Source organism: Centropristis striata, chromosome 11 (genome assembly GCF_030273125.1).
Source record: "Centropristis striata isolate RG_2023a ecotype Rhode Island chromosome 11, C.striata_1.0, whole genome shotgun sequence".
Lineage (NCBI taxonomy): Eukaryota > Metazoa > Chordata > Actinopteri > Perciformes > Serranidae > Centropristis > Centropristis striata.
Genome location: NC_081527.1, coordinates 4607390 through 4624599, shown reverse-complemented (window position 1 = coordinate 4624599; position 17210 = coordinate 4607390). Strand labels below are relative to the sequence as shown.

General features: G+C 39.4%; 1 protein-coding gene across 1 annotated transcript; it reads right to left on the bottom strand.

The window, feature by feature from the left end:
• Nucleotides 1-4015: 4015 nt before the first annotated feature.
• On the bottom strand, nt 4016-17018 carry LOC131980208 (uncharacterized). The gene is made up of 6 exons (XM_059344421.1): nt 16979-17018; nt 16161-16799; nt 13522-13581; nt 12364-13011; nt 10517-10609; nt 4016-10377 (listed from the first exon to the last, which is right to left on the bottom strand). Coding segments are annotated over exons 1-6 (4110 nt in total). The 5' UTR covers nt 16980-17018; the 3' UTR covers nt 4016-7708.
• Between the last annotated feature and the right edge of the window lie 192 nt (nt 17019-17210).

Sequence of the window (17210 nt, the reverse complement as noted above, 5' to 3'; positions counted from 1 at the left end):
ATACATATTTAATTGAAATCAATTAAAATATAATTTTTCAACGAATAAAGCTTCAACGAACACTTATAAGTTGTCAGCTACATTTTCCATTTGCGTTTGAAGTAACCAATGAAAAAGCAGCCACCAGGTCGTCTAGCTTTTTATATCTATTACGTTATTTCTTTCTTTTTTTTTTTTTTTAAACGCTCATGTACGAGCAAACAAAAGGCCGTGAAGGCAGCAGCGCTTCCCACCGCAAGTTAAAATTCCACCAATCAGGTTGAGCGGCTTCAACCAACACTTATTACGTGTGAGAGATAAAGTAAACCCAGACATATGATACCTATAACTCCTAAACAGTCATATTTTGAATATATATAATTTATATATATATATATATATATATATATATATATTTTATACATATTTAATTGAAATCAATTAAAATATAATTTTTCAACGAATAAAGCTTCAACGAACACTTATTATGTGTGAGAGATAAAGTAAACCCAGACATATGATACCTATAACTCCTAAACAGTCATATTTTGAATATATATAATTTATATATATATATATATATATATATATATATATATTTTATACATATTTAATTGAAATCAATTAAAACAGCCCGCAAAATGGCAGCTGAACTTGTTTTAAAAAGTATATTTAAAAAATATATTTACCACCACTTAAGTTGTTTGCTTTAATTAAAGCAACCAGCTACATTTTCCATTTGCGTTTGAAGTAACCAATGAAAAAGCAGCCACCAGGTCGTCTAGCTTTTTATATCTATTACGTTATTTCTTTTTTCTCTCTTTTTTTAAACGCTCATGTACGAGCAAACAAAAGGCCGTGAAGGCAGCAGCGCTTCCCACCGCAAGTTAAAATTCCACCAATCAGGTTGAGCGGCTTCAACGAACACTTATTACGTGTGAGAGATAAAGTAAACCCAGACATATGATACGTATAACTCCTAAACAGTCATATTTTTCGATGCTGTTCCTTCTGGTGGACTCATGTTATTCAAGAGTAACATGTCTGTTTCTGTGCTTGATGTTCCTTCTACTGAAGGAACTGACTCACCAGTTAGTAAAGTCTGCTTCAACCCATCTAGCTGCTCTTTTTCATTGTAATATTGTTTCTGTTTCACCTGGAATAACCTGCTGGAATAGTCATGTTAATAACTTATGTTGAGAAACAATCTGGTCCCTCAAAAATTCTTTGTGGTTAATAAGGTGAAATAAGTGTCATTTAAAATTATTCCTTGTTACCCGGTGTGATCTTTTTATTTTTTTATAATCAAATTCAAATATGTTGATCTAGATCTAAATTGCCCCTTTTCTGACTCCCATACTGAGACTATTATCCATCTGTTTTGGGAATGTAAATATACCCGTAAACTGTGGCTATAAGATATTTGTAGATTTATTTTAGATAATATCACCTGTGACTTCAAGCTCCTCTTGCAAGATGTACTTTTTGGTTTTAAAATGAGTAACATTTCAGTTGAAAAAGAAGATTATTTAATTAATCTAATTATAATCCTTGCAAAGTTTAACATCCATGAATGTTAATGTGCCAAAGTGAAACCTTTCTTTTGTGTTTTTATGAAAGAACTTGTAGTATATTTTCGTGCCACAAATAGTATACTGTATGTGACATGGGCAGAGGATATTGGCGCCAGTAAAGAGGGGCCTCTCTGACCCTTTGGGGCTCATCCTGACCCTTCGGAAAATAGAGACATCAGGACTTCTCGGGGAGACTCTGGGGACAGCTGTTTTGACAGTGGAGATGTTGGAACGTGAACATCGATCAGAAAGAAGAGGGGTTTTGGATGTCAGCCAAATAAGGTTAAAAAGTAAATTTAGTGAGTGTATTTGTGCCCCTGGAAGACGCGCCCATGGGCCAGAACCGAGGGCTTAAAAACGCCTCACACATAGAGAAATTTTGAGAGGAGACAGGGCTACATTTGGTATGGGACCTGTCATTCAACAGCCTTAAAATTGGACAATAGTCTCCTCCAATGTTCCTGTATTTTTTTGATGAGTGATAATAAAGAAAACTAAAAGAAACTGCAACCTGGTCGTCAATCCCTTCTTTTCGCTCAGAGGGGTAGTGAGCCATACACTACAAACTATTGACAGATTTGAAACAAAGCAAGAAACACAACGAGAGCACCTACTTTTGCATTTTGTGAAAGCCAAAGTACTCCTACTGACAAAAACAATAAAACTTGAAAGGTTCATCATGCTGGTAAAAGAGAAAAAGACACATTGCAAATTTGAAAGATGCAAAAAATTGTTTTCTAAAGTTAAATTTAGTCCAATTTTCTTTAAAGATTATGTTTGTCCTACTACCTTAAATAAGGTGTTTGCTGTCATAAATCTACACGTGTGTTATACATTAGGTGGAGAGAGATTTCATTTCTGTTTACTCATGTCTGCAGCAGTTACCTCCACTGGTCAGCAGATGGCGCTACTTACATGTAAACTGTGACTAAAATCCTCATTTTGCTCTGAGCCTCTGAGCTGAGTGTAATGTTACTGTGCACAGATGCTGGGATTGTTTATGAAAGGGGTTTGGTACTTTACACAGGTCAGCTTTACAGACTAGCACCTTTTTATTTGTTCCATTCATAATTTAACTTAATTGGAAGTATATCTCTAAAACATGCATGTCAGAAACTTACAATAAAGTGACGTTCATTTATTCTATAATCAGAGTAGTAAGCATATCATTCTTACAGAAAATCTCTCACCACACACACACACACACACACACACACACACACACACACACACACACAAACACACACATAGAATAATCATTATGCAATTTAGTGCATTAACTACATTCTCTGTGTACATACTCTCATTTTATATGTTTATCAACATATTTAATGAGATTTGTTTACATTAGCTTATTCCTTGTAATTACGTTCTAATATATGCATTGGTGGAAGAAGTATTCAGATCCCTTACTTCAGTAAAAGTACTAATACCACACTGTGAAATTACTGCACTACAAGTAAAAGTCCTGCATGCAGAACTTACTGACGTAAAAGTACTAAAGTATCAGCATCACAATGCACTTAAAGTATTAAAAGTAAAAGTAGTCGTTATGCAGAATGTACTCACTCAGCTTGTTTTATATATTCTAAATATATTATTACATTATTCGTATTGATGCATTCATGTAAGCAGTGTTTTAATTTAGTAAAGATAGGGCTAATTTTAACTATGTAATATAGGCCTACTGTTATGAAGTTTAAAATGTTTAATCACTTTGAATGATTTAACTTGTATGTAGTGGAGTAAAAAAGTACAATATTTGCCTCAAAATGTAGTGGAGTAGAAGTATAAAGTTACATAAAATATAGATACTCAAGTACAAGTACACAAGTACCTTAAAACTGAAGTTAAGAACAGTATTTGAGTAAATGTACTTAGTTACATTCCACCACTGAATATATAGTTATGGTCTAACTATTACTGGTAAAATGATTTCTTGTTAGGTCTAGGTAATTAAATTACCACCAAACCGATGTGAAAGAGTGTTTCTTTGAGGTGTCAGTCAGGACTCAGGAGTCAGGTATTTCTCTCAATAGATTTATTTAGGAAGGCTGTAGGTTGGACACATTTACTGTAGCTTTGCAGTTAAGTAATATATATATATATATTTAGTGTTTGTGTGTGTGCATGCGTGTGTATACAGATATAGAAATGTGCATTCTACATTGCAAGTAAACAGTATTAACATGCACTTTACAAGGAAAATTGTAAACCAGAAGTTCTGACCAATTTAACAAATAATTATACAAATGATGTAAGAAGAATATAAACTAGAAAATTTCCTCTGGGGAAATTCTGAAAGGGCCACGGGGGCTACTGCCGGTGTGTGTACACTATGATGAGATTCTTCAGAGATTTATAACAATTAATACTAGTAATGTTATGATACTATATTATATACAAGGAGCACACCTACCTATGCCTCAAAATGTGTGTGTGTGTGTGTGTGTGTGTGTGTGTGTGTGTGTGTGTGTGTGTGTGTGTGTGTGTGTGTGTGTGTGAAACATGTGTACCTGGAGGAGTGTGCGCGCTTATGCGCACATGTGCGTGTGCGTGTATCTGTAACTGTAATCACATCAAAGGATCAAAGGCAATCACAGCAAAGATCAAAGGCAATCAGAGCAGAGCAATCAACAGAATAAACTGCCACCTGAATGTTCCGAAACAGTGACAGCAGCCAGAGGTGGACAGACTGGAATTCTGGCCTCGAACAGAAAGCATTTTTGGCAAAACCATAATACCTATCATTGATCTGACTTCACTTTGAGCGTCCTGAGTTCTTCCTGAACGTCTACATATGTTTTTTGTGAAGAAAAATATGCTTTTCTACAGAAATCTTCCTGCGTTTTTAATATGGGAGCCAATGGGGCTGTTAGTGCGTGTTGGTGGCGCATCTGTGCGTCCTACGCCCAAACTATAACTCTGACAGCTTTACCAGAGGATTTTGAGTGAGAAGACAAATTTTGCTACGTTTCTATGTATAAATTATTTCTGTAGAGTGGAATTTGTGGCCTGGAGTGCAGTTTTCAAATTTATTTTTTGACAATTTTTTCTCTCCCTCTACACTCTGGCGATGATGTCACACACTGTGACACGAACATTCCGTGCAATACACACCCATTAAAATCTCAGAATTTCTCCAAAAATGATCATGGTCATTGAACAGGGATTGATAAAAAACTATATGACCTATCGAAACGTTGATTAATACATCAATACACAAGATTTGTGTCTACTGTTTAAAGTTTAAATGGAGTCTCTAGCTGAAATTATGCCGGAGAAGTAGACGTTCAAAAATCTCCAATTACTTACTACAGATGTCAAGAGATCTGAGCTTCCTTAACGAAAAGAGGCGGCTCTGCCCCTTTTTGTAGAGAGCGTCTTTGTTTAGGGACCAGTCCAACTTATTATCCAGGTATACACCCAGATACTTATAACTTGGCACCACCTCGATGTCCACCCCACAGGTATTCACTGGCAGAAGAGGGGGCTTGAGCCTGCAGAAATCTCTGATCATTTTCTTAGTCTTTGAGGTGTTCAGTAGGAGATAGATCTTGTGACTCCAGTCACTGAAGGCTTTTATCAGATCCCTATATTCAGATTCCTGTCCATTCCTGATACACGCCACAATAGCAGTGTCGTCGGAGTACTTCTGGATTTTGCAGGACTCAGAGTTGTATTTAAAGTCCCCTGTGTACAGTGTGAACAGGAATGGAGCCAGAACAGTGCCTTGTGGAGCCCCTGTGCTGCTCATTAATGTCCCAGAAACACAGTTCCCCAACCTGACATACTGTGGTCTTCCTGTCAGCTAATCTGTGATCCAGGAGATGAAGGAAAGATCCACTCCCATCTCTGTCAGATTGTTTTTAAGTATGTTGGGTTGGATGGTGTTGAATGCGCTTGAAAAATCAAAGAACATGATTCTTACATAAGCACCAGTTTCCTTGCAAGGGCACGGTGAAGCATGTAGAGGACAGCATCGTTCACTCCCATGTGTTGTTTGTATGCAAACTGCAGGGGGTTGAGTTTGTCTTTGACTTCAGCTCTCAGTTGGCGTAGAATCATCCGCTCCAAGGTCTCCATGATGTGAGAAGTGAGGGCTAGTGGTCTGTAGTCATTGAGTTCAGCTGGACATTTTATTTTTGGTGCCGGCACAACACAGGAAATCTTGCATAGTGCCGGCAGTCGCCCCAACTGTAGACTGAGGTTGAAGATCTTGTGGAGAGGTTGACACAGTTGGGAAGCACAGTCCTTGAGCAGCCTTGGACACACATCATATGGGCCAGCAGCCTTCCTAGAGCAAAGTCTTCTCAGTTCCAACCTCACCCCCATCTCTGTGACAGACAAGGGTGGAGGCTCAGGTGTAAGAGGGGGGGGTGGATGCTGCTTTGGAGATTTACACATGTTGAGGAGGAGGAGGAGGAGGAGGAGGAGGAGGAGGAGGAGGAGGAGGAGGAGGAGGAGGAGCAGCAGCAGCATTGGCATTGGGTGACGTCGCTGTATTGAATCTGTTGAAGAACTGGTTGAGTTCATCAGCTCTTTCTACATTAGCCGCCACTGGCTGTCTTTTGTTGTTGTTGTAACCAGAGATGGTGTTGATTCCTCTCCACATTTCACGGATGTTGCTGTTCCGTAGATTTCTCTCCAGTTTCTTCTTGTATTCCACCTTTGCCATCTTTAATCTCTTCTTCAACTTATATTGCACTAGTTTGAGCCATGCCTTGTCACCATCTCTAAAAGCTGACTTCTTCTCATTGAGGATTGCCTTTAAATCACTAGTTATCCAAGGTTTGTTATTGTGGAAACAGCGTACAGTCCTAGTGGGTATGACCGTGTCTCTACAGAAGTTGATGTAACCAGTAAAGCAGTCAACCTGTCTATCAATGTCCATACTGTTCTCCTCTGTTTCCAGCAACACATTCCAGTCTGTACATTCGAAGCAGTCCTTTAGAGCCTCAGTTGCCTCTGGTGTCCATTTCCTGAGTTTAGTTGCAGGCTGCCTCCACACACATGGTTTGTAACAAGTCTCCAGAAGAACTAAGTTGTGGCCGATCGTCCTATTGGGGGCAAGGCAGTAGCTCTGTAAGCTTGTTTGACATTAGCATACAGCAGATCAAGGGTTTTATTTTCTCTGGTGGGACAATTAACTAACTGTGTAAATCCAGTCAGGCGAGAGGTGAGGGAAACATGATTGAAATCCCCTGATATGATCAAGAATGCTTCTGGGTGTTTAGTCTGTATCCTAGCAACGAGGTCATGTAGAACTTCACATGGAACTTCAGCAGTTGCCTTGGGTGGAATGTACACAAGTATTGTTATGATATGACTGAACTCCCTTGGTACATAATATGGTCTCATACTAACTGCCAATAATTCATTGTCTGGACAGCACATCTTCTCCTTGACAGTAACATGTGCAGGACTGCACCATCTCTGGTTCGCAAATAAAGCCAACCCCCTACCTTTCTTCTTGCCACTAGCTTTAGCATCTCTGTCTGATCTTATGAGAGTGAAGCCAGGTAGATCCACATTGGAGTCTGAGATGTTTTGATTCAACCACGTTTCAGTAAAACACAAGAGACTACAGTATACTTTCTTCAGTCTTCACCAGTATCTCCAGTTCATCAGTCTTGTTGGGCAGAGAGTTGACATTCCCCATGATGACTGACAGCAGAAAAGGCTTATATCTCCATTTCCGAGCCTTAACTTTTGCACCAGCACGGCAACCACGAAAACACCTCTTCAACTGAGCTGGAATAGGGTGATGGTGTCCTCCAGACTTGCTCCATGAAGCGCATTCCGGAACATGATGACAAGATGACAGATACAATGTAGGTACTGTTACGTGGTGGCAGTAACTGACTGAATATTGACATTTTGACAATATGTGAATTATTCAAGAGCAGTGAATTAACAGAAAGTGAATGTGAATGAATTCCCAACGCTGGCAGGTGGCATTGTTTAGGATAGCCTCAGCCATCAGTATGAATGTGTGTGTGTGTGTGTGTGTGTGAACGGGTGAATTGGGAGTCTGTTGTGTAAAGTGCTTTGGATAAAAGCGCTATAAAAGTGAAGACACTGTTTAATAGTCCAGTCCAAATTGTGTTTAAATAAGTAGCATCATAATCATCAAGCCGGGATGGGAAGAGGGTTCAGAGGATGACACATTTGTCTTTGTATTTCTGTTCCAGTTCTTTTATTTCTAGTTCATGCTTCTTCTTTAACTCCTCTGTTTCTTCTTTCAGGTTTTTTTCTTTGTGACTTGAGAGGTTTTGTAACAGATTATACTGTTTGGTGTTGCTCTCTTCCTTCTCCTGCATTTGTCTCACATGCTTTTGCTTCAATTCCTGGATTTCTTCCATGTGCTTCTCGACCAACGATGCAAAGTCCTTGGTGTATTTCCTTCTGAACTCATTGAACTCTTCAGCTTGTTTTCTGGCCTCCTCTTCATATTTCTTCTTAATTTCCTCCAGTTTCTTCTTATAGTTTTCCTCCAGTTCTTTTCTCTCCTTCTCCTCCTGTTCTCTTCTGATTCGATCTTCTTCTTTTCTTTTCTTTTCATGTTTCTCTCTTTCCTGCTCATATTCTTCTTGTAGCTTTGTTATTCTTGTTTTCTCCTCCTGTCGTTTCTGATCATCTTCTTGATTTCGTTTGTCCCACCATTCTTTTTGTTTCTTTTCCCAGTCCTCTCGTTGCTTTCTAAGCTCTTCTTTGCTCTGCTCCAACTCTCTATCAATGGTTTCCTTCTCCTTTGATTCTGACTTTATTTTTTTCTCCAGAGCTGCAAGTTTTTGCTCCCACTCTTTATGTTGAAGTTCTTCCTGCCTTTGCTTGTTCTTCTCTTCTTCTTGTCTCTTTTCCTGTTCTTTCTTTTTCTCCTCACGCTCCTTGTTGATGTTTTCCTCCATTTCTTTCAGTTGTCTGGCTCTCTCTTTTTCAATTTTTGACTTCTGTTGTTTCATTTTTCTCTTCACTTCTTCCATTTCCTGCTCGTGTTTCCTTTGCAGCTCCTCCTTCTGTCTCTCCATTTCTTCTTCTTTCTCCTTCAGGATCCTGTCCACCTCCTTCTGTATGGCTTCCTCGGCCTCTTGAAACATCTCTGAGGTGTAGAAGCTGCCGCCATTTTCCTTCATCATCTTGTAGGACATCTTCATCAGTTCCCTGACTTGTGTGCGGTCGGTCTGATTGTTGTTTTTGAAGACCTGATATCTTCCTCCACATTCATGTATCAGTTTTGTCAAAAAGCCTTCACGGTCCTTTTCTATGTAACTCTCAAATGTTTGATTTATCAGTTTATCTCCTCCGGTGAATATAATGATGATGAAATCTCCTGAATTCTTACCGAAGCATTTCTTGATCAGTTCCACTGACTCTTTTTCCTCTTTTGTGAAGCGACCGATCTGCAGCACCAGTAAGAACACATGAGGTCCAGGAGACAACATGCTGATGCATTTCACCAGCTCCTGTTGAACGTCCTCATTTGATAGATTTGTGTCGAACAAGCCGGGAGTGTCGACCACAGCTACAGGCTGCCCATCAATCTCTCCGGTTGCTTTCTCACAAAACTGGGTGATTGAACTGATGCTGGCATCAGATGTGAATTGTTGTTTTCCCAAAATGGTGTTTCCAGTTGCACTCTTACCACTGCCAGTCCGTCCAATCAGCACTATCCTGAGAGTCTTGCTGCTCTGATGTTGATCGTCACCTCCCGTCACACTCTGTTTCACATCCTGCAGTTCAGCTTGAAGTCTTGTAAGCTTCTCCACTTGAGCCTTGGTGAACATCTTCATTGTGAAGCATCTGGATCCTTCAACTCTCATCTTTACCACATCATCCAACAGCTTTGGGATCTGCTGCTGGTCCCTGATGTTGAGGACAAACTGTCTTCCTCCACATCTCTGATGGAGCTCCTGGATGTCCTTGTTTTCTTTTACAAAGTTATCAACAGCTGGAGCTGTAGGATCTGACTCCACAGTGAACAGAATCATGGTGAAGTCATTGACTCGAGAGCTGAAAGTGTTCTGGATGGTCTCCAACTCTCCCTTGTCTTCATCAGTGAGGGGACCCACAGGAAGGACCAGGATGAAGGCATGGACGCCCTCAGGATCACAGAGGGAGATACACCTGATTGATTCCTCCATCACTTCCTCCTGAGGTTTTCCATTTAATGCAGGCAGCTCCACCAGGGTCACCCAACGTCCCCACACCTCTCCCTGATGTTTAACACACTCTGAGCTGGAGACTGAATGAAGCGCTGTCTGACCTAAAATGGCCTTGGCTGCTGAGGTCTTCCCTGCTCCACTCCTCCCCCACAGAACCACGTTTAAAGCTTTTTTATTTGCGGTTTGTTCAATCCTCTCCATTAATGATCTGTGGTTTTTTTCAGACAAGCTGTAGTGTCTTCCTTCACAGTTTTGAAATAGTCCATAAACAATGGAACTCATTTCACTGTCATGTGTCAGGATGACCATTGAGAACTTCAAAGCATCTTCACCAAACAAACTCAGGATGAACTTCAGTCTCTGGATGTTCTCCTCTGTGAATTCAGAAGGCTTCACTAACAGCAGCAGAACATTTGGTCCAGGAGGACAAAGACTCACACAGTCCTGCACCTTTCTTCTCACATCCTGCTCAGACAAACTGAACATGTCTGGAGTTTTTACTACTGTTAAAGGTTTTCCTCTCCAGTCTCCATGCATGACCACACGTTGCTTGGTTGGGAGTGAAACTGAGTGAGAACTTTTGCCTCTGATGATGAAGTTAGCAAGTTTTGTCTGTTTGTCATCACTATTTCCCAGTAGCACAATCCTGAAATCAGATGCTGTAATACAATGCAGAGAAAAATACAATGGCATTAACTCATTATGAGACTGAAATAACGGCAGCGCTATGCTTAGTGTCAACATTTTGTTGAATATGCTGTGAATGTGTTCCCTGTGGTTCACTGGTAGATTGCATACCATTAAGGCTGAGTCCTTGTGGGAGAGGACTGAGGTTTGAGTCCGGCCCGAGGTCCTTTTGCTGCATGTCTCCCCCTTCTATTCCCTCTGTCACTGTAAAATAAAGCACGAAAGGGCCAAGATTAATAAATCTTTATGTATGTTTATTCTTTATTAATGTTTATTATTCACAATTAACCTGTGATTTAAGGTGTAATTAAAATTAGGGCCAGGACTTTAACGCGTTAATTAAGATTAATTAATTACAGAAAAATTAACACGTTAAAAATATTGACGCATTTTAATCGCACTTATTTTTGCACCGCGGAACGTTTCTCACTGGATGAGTTTCAGGCGGACCGATTATACTGGAGCACCAACTAGCGTTCATGAGTTCAGACAACAACAAACCACAGTGAACATGAAGGAAGAAGCTGATGAGACCTTTGGTTGGCCCCGTGGATGATGGGACATTTAGTTACTAAAAACCAACGGATGGAAGCGTCGATAAGAGCATGGTTGTGTTGCTATGCAACAAGGAATTCACATATCACCGCAACACATCCAGCCTCAAGTATCACCTCAATGCTAAACATATAGCAGCTAGCGGCTAGTGTGGTAGCTAGCATGGATTACTTAAAAAACCAAAGTATTATAGTTTACAGAAGGTCTACCTACCTATAGGCTACCTGAATTTATGAAATGTACTATATTTATAAATATGCTATTGCTACACTCAATGGCAAAAATTGCACTGGTCTGTTGGACTTGAACTAAAATAAACAATATTTTTGTTGTTTAAGATTATGTATTCAGTCATTATTCAATGGTATACTAAAAATCCATGTGAAAATATTTATGCAATGCAATGCAATTAATTTCGATTAATTAATAACAAAGCCTCTAATTAATTAGATTAATTTTTTTAATCAAGTCCCGGCCCTAATTAAAATATAAACTCAATCTCCTGCAAATTCTGTTCATACACAGCTGTTTCAAGAAATTACATTTTAAGAAAAGATGTTGTGGTGGTCAGACATGAATTTAGCCAAGCTTATATAGTTTGGTTGAACTGGTCAGCCAAACTTGAAACAATAAGGGTCAACTTTCTTTTTTTGTTTCATACTATAGTGTTCCTAGCTGCAGGACTCAGACTGCAGCTCACGCTTGTGTTTTACTAAGATGCTTTAGCTGACACAGTGAATAACACATGAAAATGATCTTGCACAGCTCACGTACCTGTATTGACAATGTTTGGGCCCTTAGCCTTAAGCAAGTAGCATACAGTAAATATAAAACTAGAAAATTTCCTCTGGGGAAATTCTGAAAGGGCCACAGGGAATACTGTACACTATGATGAGATTCTTCAATTAATACTAGTAATGTTATAATACTATATAATATACAAGGAGCACACCTACAACAAGCATTCCTTTTCAAGTATTTATTTATACAGCAACCTATCCCCTTTAACCTAAAAAATTTGCACAGTTTTTCACGACTTACGTCGCGAAAAATTCATATTCCGTAGAGAAAAGTAATAGCAGACCAATCTCGATCGAACCGCACGTTCTGATATATAACTAGTAGCGGAACGAAATTGTGTCCGGAAGAGGAAGAAGAAAAAATCCACAGTATAACAATAGTGCTCGGTGCGATTGCCCTGTGGCCTTAAATATGAGAAAAGGGGCCATTGCATTTCCTCTAAGTCACTTAATAAAAACGGTTAGACAAGCAAATTATTTAGCATTCAATTGTTATTTATTTTTAATTGCGAAGAAATATGAGATGTGTTTAGAGCAATCATGGATAAAAGGATTTGTGTGAACAAATGTTTAATGCCTTGTCAGAAATGTTTTTGCACTTACCAGCAGCTTTAACAGCATCTGTGATGGTTGTGGTCTTTGCTTCCTTTTGTTTTGGTATTTGCTGATCACCTGCTGAAGTAGATGTTGTGTCCTGGAATACATCACAGCTCACATGCTCTCCATTGTTCTCCTTCACAGTTTGACTCAAACGTGTTAACAGCTCTCGACGTCCAAGGGTCTTCAGCCACAAACACCTGTACTGACACATTCTGATCAGATCTTTCAATGGAGGATGTTTCATATAGTTTTCCATGGAACCTGAACTCTCCTCCCTGGGTGTTGACACCAGAACCAGAGAATGATCAAATGTTCGCTCGCTGAACTTTTCAAGGACTTTGCAGAGTCTCAGTTTGTGTTCCTCAGTGAAGTCTTCAGGCTGTAGAACCAGCAGGAACACATGAGGTCCAGGATCAGAGAGTCTCACACAGATTTCTACATGTTCTGTCAGTTTGTTTACAGAGATGTTGGGATCCAGCAGATCTGGAGTGTTGATTAGAACTATTTTTTTCTTCTCTAGTGTTCTTCTGACTGGCAAACAGTTGTCTGGTTTTTCCTCCGTAAAGAACAGATTCTCTCCCAGTATGAAGTTCCCCACTGATCTCCTCATAGACCAGCTGTTCCCCAGCAGAACAACTCTCAGCTCAGACACTGAAATTAAAGAAATGAATTAGTTGCAGAATGTTTGTCATATAATCCGTGAAATATTGCAGAGTTGTCTGCTTTCTCTCCAAAATAAAATCTGAGTTTGTACCAACCACCTACGAATACATTGACTTAACATGTTAATTTACAGAAGAATAATTCACAATAGGTTCAATTTTTTTTGGGCCCACCACCACCCGTCCACTTTTGGAGGACAACTTTATTTTTATTTACAGAACAAGAAAAGGTCAAACAACTTAAACAGAAAATAAGGTAAATAATCAAAAAAATAAAGAGTAGATATTTACAACACCAGTTGTTGTTACCATTGATTTCTGATAGTTACTAGGTAGGAGGAGGGTTATTGTGTGGCCATACATATATGCTGATAAGCAAATCAGCAGACAGACAGACAGACAGACAGACCAACCAATGGGGGAATTTTATGTAAATGCTATGGATGCGTATGTGTGTGTGTGTGTGTGTGTACTTTGTATTTATAAGTGCTTGACTCACTGTCAGGTGGCAGCCATTCAAAGCTTTTTCTCCGCTTCACAGGTGGTCGATCACCTGACCCTGAAAAAAACCAAAAAACCAAGGTCATTCAGCTGTCGATTATTTTATACGTATCACCCATTATGTGTTTTTACTTGTTTTCGTTCAAATTAGAAAAAAGTTTACAGGCAAAACTCAGATTAACAGCAAATTGAACAACATGGTACATCCCTGAAAAATATTTAGATATTTTGTCCCAGAACTCGAACTTGGGACACGACCAGAATCAAAATGTTTAATTGTTGGACCTGGTGTCACTAACACAGATATTATAATGACAGGAATGGAACGATAGACCAGTTTGGAGTGGGCAGTTGCGTGCACAGACTGGTGGCAAAAATTCAGAGGAAAACAATTGCAATTTATGAAAACAATAAGAAAAAAGAGGGAACAGAAGAGTTTCAGGAATAACATCTTGCTGCTGTTGGATGACAGAACAGGAACAGTAAAAAAAATACTGGCCTTCATCCAATTACTTTGTCAAAGACTCCATTTGAAGCTAGATATTAAATGGACGGACTAGACCACTGAAATCATATGAAATTCTCAGAAAATTATCTGATAATATATAAATACATATATCTTTATTATCAATTACAAATGAATGTCTTGAGCTAGAGCTATTCCGGCTCTAATGTAGCAAACCATGACAGGTTTCAGCTGCTCAAACTGAACCAACAGCTCTTACTCTTGCTATGTTTCTTGACTTCATCCTTGCTTGTGTTGTATTAACTCTCATTTGTACATCTGCTAAATGACATTGTAGAATTGTAGAACTGTAAATACAAGAATTTTGGATGATTTCAGCGGTGCAGTCCGTCCGTTTAATGTCTGCAACCATAAAATTCTCCTTCAAGCTCCAAAAGGAGTCAAAGTAATCGATAAGTATGAACAGTTTTTTAAAATTACTGTTCTGACATCCAACAGCACAGCAAGACATCATAACCCCCTGAAACTCACTTTCTGGAAGGACATATTATTCTCCACTACACTATGATGAGATTCTTCAGAGATTTCAAACAATTAATGCTAGTAATGTTATGATACTATATTATATACAAGGATTACACCTACAACAAGCATTCCTTTTCAAGTATTTATTTATACAGCAACCTATGACCTTTAACCTCAAAATGTGTGTGTGAAACATGTGTATCTGGAGGAGTGTGCGCGCTTACGCGTGTGTGTGTAACTAAAATGACATAAAGTTACCTGTGTGTGTGTGTGTGTGAAGCATGTGTATCTGTAGGAGTGTTTGCGCTTACGCGTTTCTGTCTGTGTCTGTATGTGTGTGTGTGTGTCTGGGTCTCTTTCAGTGAGCGATACATCAAAGGATGAAAGGATGAAAGGCTTTTGGGTCGACCAATCAGAGCAGAGCAATCAACAGAATTAACTGCCGCTGTAGAATGTTCCGGCACAGTGACAGCAGCCAGGGGTGGACAGACTGGAATTTCTGGCCTCGAACAGAAAGCATTTTTGGCAAAACCATAATACCTATCATTGATCCGACTTCACTGTGAGCGTCCTGAGTTCTTCCTGAACGTCTACATATGTTTTTTGTGAAGAAAAATGAAGAAATAGCTTTGTAAGAGCGATCTGAAAAGCTGTTAAATATGCTTTTCTACAGGAATCTTCCTGCATTTTTAATTTGGGAGTCAATGGGGCTGTTGGTGCGTGTTGGCGGTGCATCTGTGTGTCCTACGCCCAAACTATAACTCTGACAGCTTTACCAGAAAATTGTGAGTGAGAAGACAAATTTTCTACGTTCCTACGTTTCTATGTATAAATTATTTCTGTAGAGTGGAATTTGCGGCCTGGAGCGCAGCTTTCAAATTAATTTTTTGACAAATTTTTCCCTCCCTCTACACTCTGGCGATGATCTCACACACTGTGACACGAACATTCCATGCCATACACCCATTATAATCTCAGAATTTATCCAAAAATGATCATGGTCATTGAACAGGGATTGATAGAAAACTATATGACCTATCGAAACGTGTATTAATACACCAATACACAAGACTTGTGTCTACCATTTAAAGTTTAAATGGAGTCTCTAGGTGAAATTATGCCGGAGAAGTAGACGTTTAAAAATCTCCATTATTGTTCTTTTTCGTTCATTTTTTTTCGGCCGTCCCATTCACTTCAATGCAAAATTTTGGGCAGTTTTTCGCTTCTTACGTTGTGAAAAATTCGTATTCCTGAGAGAAAAGTAATAGCACACTGATCCCGATCAAACTGCACGTTCTGATATATAATTTGTCCTGAAACTCGAAGAGTTGCAGGACTAGTAGCGGGATGAAATTGTGTCCTGAAGAGGAAAAAGAAAAAATCCACAGTATAACAATAGTGCTTGGTGTGATTGCCCCGTGGCCCTAATTATAAGAAAAGGGGCCATTGCATTTCCTCTAAAATGTATTTTGCACCAAGTCACTTAATAAAAACCGTTAGACAAGCGAATTATTTAGCATTCAATGGTTTCAATTGCATTTATTTTTAATTGTGCAGAATTATGAGATCTGTTCAGAGCAATCAGGGACAAAAGGATTTGTGTGAACAAATGTTTAATGCCTTGTCAGAAATGTTTTTGCACTTACCAACAGATTTAACAGTATCTGTGATGGTTGCGGTCTTTGCTTCCTTTTGTTTTGGTACACCTGCTGAAGTAGATGTTGTGTCCTGGAAGACATCACAGCTCACATGCTCTCCATTGTTCTCCTTTGCAGTTTGACTCAAACGTGTTAACAGCTCTGGACGTTCAAGGGTCTTCTGCCACAAACACCTGTACTGACACATTCTGATCAGATCTTTCAATGGAGGATGTTTCATATAGTTTTCCATGGAACCTGAACTCTCCTCCCTGGGTGTTGACACCAGAACCAGAGAATGATCAAATGTTCGCTCGCTGAACTTCTCAAGGACTTTGCGGAGTCTCAGTTTGTGTTTCTCAGTGAAGTCTTCAGGCTGTAGAACCAGCAGGAACACATGAGGTCCAGGATCAGAGTGTCTCACACACTTTTCTACATGTTCTGTCAGTTTGTTTACAGAGATGTTGGGATCCAGCAGATCTGGAGTGTTGATGAGAACTATTTTTTTCTTCTCCAGTGTTCTACTGACTGGCACACAGTTGTCTGGTTTTTCCTCCGTAAAGAACACAGTCTCTCCCAGTATGAAGTTCCCCACTGAACTCCTCTTAGACCAGCTGTTCCCCAGCAGAACAACTCTCAGCTCAGACACTGAAATTAAAGAAATGAATTACTTGCAGAATGTTTGTCATATAAGCCGTGAAATATTGCAGAGATGTCTGCTTTCTCTCCAAAATAAAATCTGAGTTTGTACCAACCACCTACGAATACATTGACTTAACATGTTCATTTACAGATGAATAATTCACACTAGTTTCAGTTTGACTCACTGGAAGGTGGGAGCTTTAAGCTGCTGCTACGCTTCACAGGTTGTGGATCATCTGACACTGTAACAAAACAAAACATTAAGTCAAGTAAATGTAATCTTAATCAAAAGGGATACTTTCTAGAAGGACATATTATTTTCCTCCTGCCTGCAGCGTCTAGTTCTTCAAACTGGGAACATGCAGAACATCATCTACTGCAGTAACACACTGACTGAGTCAGTACCTCATACAACCT